This window comes from Haemaphysalis longicornis, unplaced genomic scaffold (assembly GCF_048455015.1).
Source record: "Haemaphysalis longicornis isolate Haplotype H1 unplaced genomic scaffold, Haemaphysalis longicornis Haplotype H1 scaffold_12, whole genome shotgun sequence".
NCBI classification, from domain to species: Eukaryota; Metazoa; Arthropoda; class Arachnida; order Ixodida; family Ixodidae; genus Haemaphysalis; species Haemaphysalis longicornis.
Window position 1 is genome coordinate 98,637,928 of NW_027526225.1, and position 6,072 is coordinate 98,643,999.

Sequence of the window (6,072 nt, forward strand, 5' to 3'; positions counted from 1 at the left end):
ATGAGAATATCTAGACACGCTTTCCACATGAACGGGTGGCAAGAGCATTCCTACTGAAATTCCTGGACGGAGACCAAAATGGCCCACCTTCTCGTAGCCTCCACTTCATCTGGGTGACGAGGTGCTCCAGCCGACTTTGCGAGGGGCTGACCAGCTTGAGCTTGTACTCCACGTTTCCCTCGGCGGCCTCCGGGGGGAGCCACAGGTCCTCCGAGCAAGAGTCCGGCCCAAAGAGTGACTCCATGGCAAGGGAAGGTCCACCTAAGGCTGGTACACTCTTTCAGCAGCAGAGCCCCTGCAAGGCAATGGCACCGCCTTTACGTCTGCAGGCCCATGGCAACAACACTGACACACACGAGTTGTGGGATGTTCTCAAAATTTGTCACTTGCAAAGCAAACAGCGAATTTCTTCGTTAAAGCAGACCCTTGGCTAAGTTCTTCCCCAGTGAGTGTCTCAAAAAGTGGTACAGTCGAACACGGATATATCGAACTCCAAGGGGATCGCGAATTAGTTCGATATATGAAAAATTTGATATAAAAAATATGGGCTTTGAGACCTCACCTATGGCGGACGATCACTTACCGATCGTCGCATTGAAGAATGACAACTAATTCCGCACTCACGCCGCAACAGGACGTTTTATTTCCGTGAAAAAAAAAAAAAATCGCTGATCTTAGCCTGCTTCTTCATCCAGAAATGAAATTAAAGACGGTGGTCTCGATCTTCTCGAGGCTACACAACTAGAAAATTCCAGCAGTACGCTGCGCCTTTGCACACCATGCCCAACACGCACGCAAAAGAAGAACAGCGCGCGCGTACCACAATAACTTTGAAGGTAACCATTCCAAGGCTCTCTGAACGGACTCCAATAAAGCGCTCGCGATGGTCATCTCCGAGAGAAACAGTGATCTCCAAAAATGCAAAAGAAGGAGGCCGCCAGCGCCTTCGTTCCCTCTTCCCTTTCCCGAGACGACATCGGGGGAAGACAGACCCAGAGAGAGAGAAAAAAAAACTCTTTTTTGGCAAGCCGAAGAACGTACGCAGCCGCAAAAAAAAAAAAAAAAAGGGATGCGCAATCGGGGCATCCCTACCTCGCACTGTCACATTTTCCGAGCGTTCGGGCTTGTGTGCCTAGCGGGGCCCGACTGGGCAAGCGCAATCGTTCCGGTAGGGAATATTAGTTCCGCGAGCCAGTCTTCGCCATGCCCGCGCATTCCTCCACATCCTCCTCAACCTCAATCGGGGGTGCAGCGACCACCGAAGAGCACCTTCCAGCTCACGCGGCGTTCGATATACCCAATGTCGGGAAAAATACGGTTCGATATAAACGTACGAATTCCTATACTTTTACACAGAATTTTCAAGGGGATAATTTATGAGTTCGATATAGACAATAATTCGATATACCCGTGTTCGATATATCCGTGTTCAACTGTACTTTACTTTCGAAACTGCCATACTTAACGCATAGCTTTCATCCGGTGCATTCTGGTCTGGGCTTCAGTGCCACTTTCATCCCCTTTTTTTGTGCTATCTGATTTTTCAACTCTTCCTTTGCACCGTTATCTACTATTGTTCACCGATGGGTTTGAAAAAATTGTGACGCTTGACTCCCAGAACAGCCCCCGGCCATCTGTGGTGATAGTGGGGACAGCAAGCCTAAGGTGCCCTGCTGTTTGGAAAATGCGTTTTTGATATACGGCATGTTTTCATCGATAGCAGGAAAAAACTGTCTACAAAACCATCATTCCTACAGACACCTTCACAGGCCCACTGTTATGACATCCATTCCAATTAAGGCGAAAAATTCACTGCCACCGCAACAGGACTAGATAAAAAAAAACAACCAATAAACCAACAGGAAGCATTCATTGAGTCGAATTGATGATGCAAGCTCTACCGGTGTTACATGTTAAACATGGGAAACACATGAAAAAGATCCGTGGGTCTACTACTTTTCTACACTGCTGTCATCCCTCACTTGCACAACTGTGTATATTTTCTAAACGTTTTTCCTCCGATCACATTTTGTTCCAAGTGTAATTTTTACTTTTTTCAATGGCCCGAAAGTCAAGTTTGGATCAAATTGGTGTTTCGCACAAACTGCTAAGTTGTATGCACAAACTAAGATGCCGTGTGACCCATGGCCAATCAAAACTTGAAAAATAAGCACTCACAGCTGTCTCCGAAGCACTTACGCAGTTGACTTGAATGAAAGCTTTGCTGCCTCGGAAACAAACCTGACGTGCCAATCAATGATGTATACATGCAACCATCATCTCGTAAGGGGCCCGATACACGAAATTTACGTAAGCAAATTACGTATTTACAATATATGTAAGTGAATTTATGATCTACGCAAGCGAATTAGCATGACAGTACAATACGGCAGCAGCGGCTCTTTCCTTGTTCTTTCCACAGGATAAAACATAAACATGGTTCCCTATACACTTGTCCTATTTTAAGACAGCTGTTCAGCATTTCATGAAGTATGATATTACATTGCTGCCCACTGATGAAGTTACATTTGAGCACGACAACAAAGGATGATCATTGCATCATAAAAAATCAACATTTTTCAAATGGCCCTGAAACCAACTTACTGCTTTAGCCACAGCCACATAAACCCTGCCGTAACTAGAAATGACTTGTTACAACTAGTTTAAAATACCGATCATTTAAAAACCTATAATTATTCATTATTACAAAATAGGCGAACCAACATTACAGAAGACGCGCCCAATAACTAATCGAGCTAACACCAATGTATATATTTTAGGAAGTTTGCTTTACTAATATGTTTTTGTTTCTCGTTACAGGCGCGCCTGCTAACCGAGCGCAAGTGACGCCTCTGTTTACAACAACCCTGATGGAAACGCAATGACAACAAAATATGGTCCAACCTAATCAAATTATTCCCCATCGAATTATGAAAATAACGTTGCTGCTAGCATGAAAAAACGAGAGTTGGAAGAGGGAACAAAGATTGGAAAGCCACTTAAGAGTTACAATTATATTAGATTCGATCAGAAGGGCCGGAGGATATATATGACACTGCACCATCTAGCTTGATCTCTAGCGCGGCTTGAAACGCTTTCTTGTAGTAATTGACAAATCCGAGGCAGCGCGGGGTTACTGGATCAAGTTGCAACGGCAACAAACCGGTTCACGGAAGCAAATCGCGCTAAGAGAACGCCAAACACATCGCGCGGGCATTGTCTCGCTTGATCGGATGTAGAAACAAAGGCGTTTGCTCTGGCTGAGGCAAGTTTTCGCGCTAATGATCTTGACACCCTGAGCACGCTTGCCAAATGAGAAAGCCAAAAAAATTCGCGACCTTGGATGTTACTGGACACAACGTAACACACGCGTCTGGTCATACATCAGGTAATCGGACTCAGGCTAAGGTGGACAAGTCGCAGGGCAACACAAAATGATCACGTTACCTCACAGGTAGAGGATAATAAACGATAAAGCACATCTAAAACAGTAAATTCTTGTGATGAAACTGTTCGCTGGCAAACAACTGTTGCTTTCGAGCTGTTTACTGGCTCGCGAAAGTATCAAAACTCACCGTCTGTTCCAGCGAAGCTTCGGCGTTTACTCGTACGATGCGCACAGAAACACGTGAAAAAGCAGCTCGCGATTGTAACCAGTCCATTCGTGAGCGGCAGTCAACATGCAAGATTATGCCATGTTGACATCAGCTGAAGCGCTCGCACCTACACATCGGACATCACTGGTCACATACCGTCTGGCAGCAACCATGGCAGCAACAGCGCAGCCCCCAGTGCGCATGCGCGAGTTGAGCAACGCAAGAAATCGAAAGTTGGCCCGTTTTCCTGGCATAGTTCCTCCGCTTGGGTTTGAGCAGGTTTCACTTTTAGATGCTGGCTCACAACGTAAACACCGCGAATGAGCGTTCCAAAGTCGAATGCGCCAAGGGTCATTGAAACGTGTACAAGCGCGAGTCAAACGGAGAAAGTGTAGCCATGTGTAGGACAAGTGCACCTAAACTGAAACTGAAACTGACACCAACCCAGCTCTTTGCGCGCACCAAAAATTATTGGCTAAAAGTTATCAGGCTGAAGCCACGTTTATCCTTGTTTTATTGTGTTTATTTGCGTGTTTCAACGAAGAATTTTTTGTTCTATCTTATTACGAGCTCGCAAACATTGTTTCAGTTTCAATTTTCACGAGCGTAGTTCGAAATTTACATGCGAGGCCCACAATGTACCGCATGTTGTGGGAGTGCCAGGCGCTCGCGGTGAAGAGAACAGCCCACCTTTGGCTGAACATCAAGAAGCCTCTCCGAGTGGGCATCGTTTCCGCCGAGCCGGGCGCACCCAAAAGAGGCCGTCGTGTCCCTCAGGACGTTCGCAAGTACCACGGGAATAAACAAGAGATTGTAGACGCCCGCGCAATCCTTTACCGATTTACCCAGCCCTGACAATTAAGTCCACAAGCCACCCACCTTTTTATTTACTTAATTATTTATAAACAAAGAAACAAATGAATAAATAAATAAATAAAAAGCAGTACTTACACAGATGTAAATGATGTTAGCGAGACAAGACAAAAACCAATTCCTGTTTGAGAGCAACACGTAAAGCCAGGCTTCACATAATCTTTACCCATCAAAGGTACACCAGGGACACGAGGCGCGCCTTAGTGGAGGACTGTGATTAAGTTTGACAGCCAAGAGATTTTAAATGTGCGCCGAAATACCGCGACGCAGTTGTTTTCGTTTTTCACCTTCATTTGAAAAACAGCCCCGCCAGCCAGGTTCGAACTCAGCACTACGGTGCGTTGGCCACTGAGCCACCACAACAGACACGCAATGATGATTCTGGAGTTTGTGCTACGTGCGTAGCATGAAGCAAATTGGTTGCCCTTATCAAGAACGGATAATCAAAGGCACCCATGTGAAAAGCACAAAGTAATTGAACGAGCCATTTGGACTTCCAACCATTTTCTTGACCTTAAACTCACACTTTGCACGGTGGTGTTGGAAAAAATGTTTATTGGAGTTAAAGGAAAAGAAAAGTGGCTGTCATGGAGGTCGGATTTTTTACTCAACCCGATTCTCCACTCTTCTCATACACCACAGTTGACATGAAAGCTGGAAATGTCAGACTTTGCATGAATCTGCATTTATGTATAAATAGCATTGTCTGATGTCATTGCTACTGACACCCATTCCTACACACATTTGCACTACTGTGTGTGCTAGAGTACATGCACAGGTTTCCTGTGGTTATAAAGTGATGTCCAAGACGCCCCCGCAGGTATGTGCGACTCCGTGGCTATGCAACATTGTGCGAGGCTTCCGAGTACACACACAGACTTTTTGTGTACTCACAAAAAAGGACGTCTTATCAAGCCGCTGGAAATGGCTGGTTGGGATAATGTTCACCTGGTCAAAATAGTGCTTCATTAACACAGAAATTCCCTATAGTACTACAATGTGAATGGCTGGCAGTTGGCAGTCATACTCACCTCAGTGGCTACAGTTGGAAAGGGCATTCAGAGAGTTCGCACCACTGTTTTCCCAATATGCCTGCTACTTCCCACTGAGCAACAAAGAAGGGCTTCTACCACAAAAATAGTCGCTGCAGCAAACTATTGAAATCACGCATGCGACAATGACAGTTTATTGTGTGAACAAACTTGGAGAACCATGATGCTAAAGCCAGTGGCTAGAATTTACTACTATGTGCAGGCAAAGAGCACACGCTCGCATCTGAAATAGATTCCAGCAGTTCACACCACCATTTAATTGCTATAAAGCACAGGACATGAGTTATCAATTCCCACATTCAACTGCAAGTTGGGCGAGAAGAAGTTATAGATGATTGCGAATCCACAGGACCTGCCAAATAGAGCATAGTGCTGAGTAAAGGGTGTATGGTCAGGAAAGCATGTTATGACATTTATTCAACGCCATCAGTGTCACATAATTACATATAGCCATTGGCAGTTTCAAAAGTAAGCGTTAAAAAATTTTCAACTTAGCACACTTTGCTTTTATTGCCTATTTTACTTCTTTTTAACCCACAACTTAATGACAC

General features: G+C 45.0%; 1 protein-coding gene across 1 annotated transcript in view; it reads right to left on the reverse strand.

Moving 5' to 3' along the window:
• LOC144163055 (GTP-binding protein 2) overlaps window positions 1–3,800 on the reverse strand; it is a 35,132-nt gene extending 31,332 nt beyond the window's left edge. The window contains exons 1-2 of the mRNA XM_077693846.1: window positions 3,576–3,800; window positions 88–295 (exon numbers count right to left, since the gene is read on the reverse strand). Coding sequence (XP_077549972.1) covers window positions 88–244 — 157 coding nt within the window. The 5' untranslated portion in view covers window positions 245–295; window positions 3,576–3,800. The remainder of the gene's footprint in view (window positions 1–87; window positions 296–3,575) is intronic.
• Between the last annotated feature and the right edge of the window lie 2,272 nt (window positions 3,801–6,072).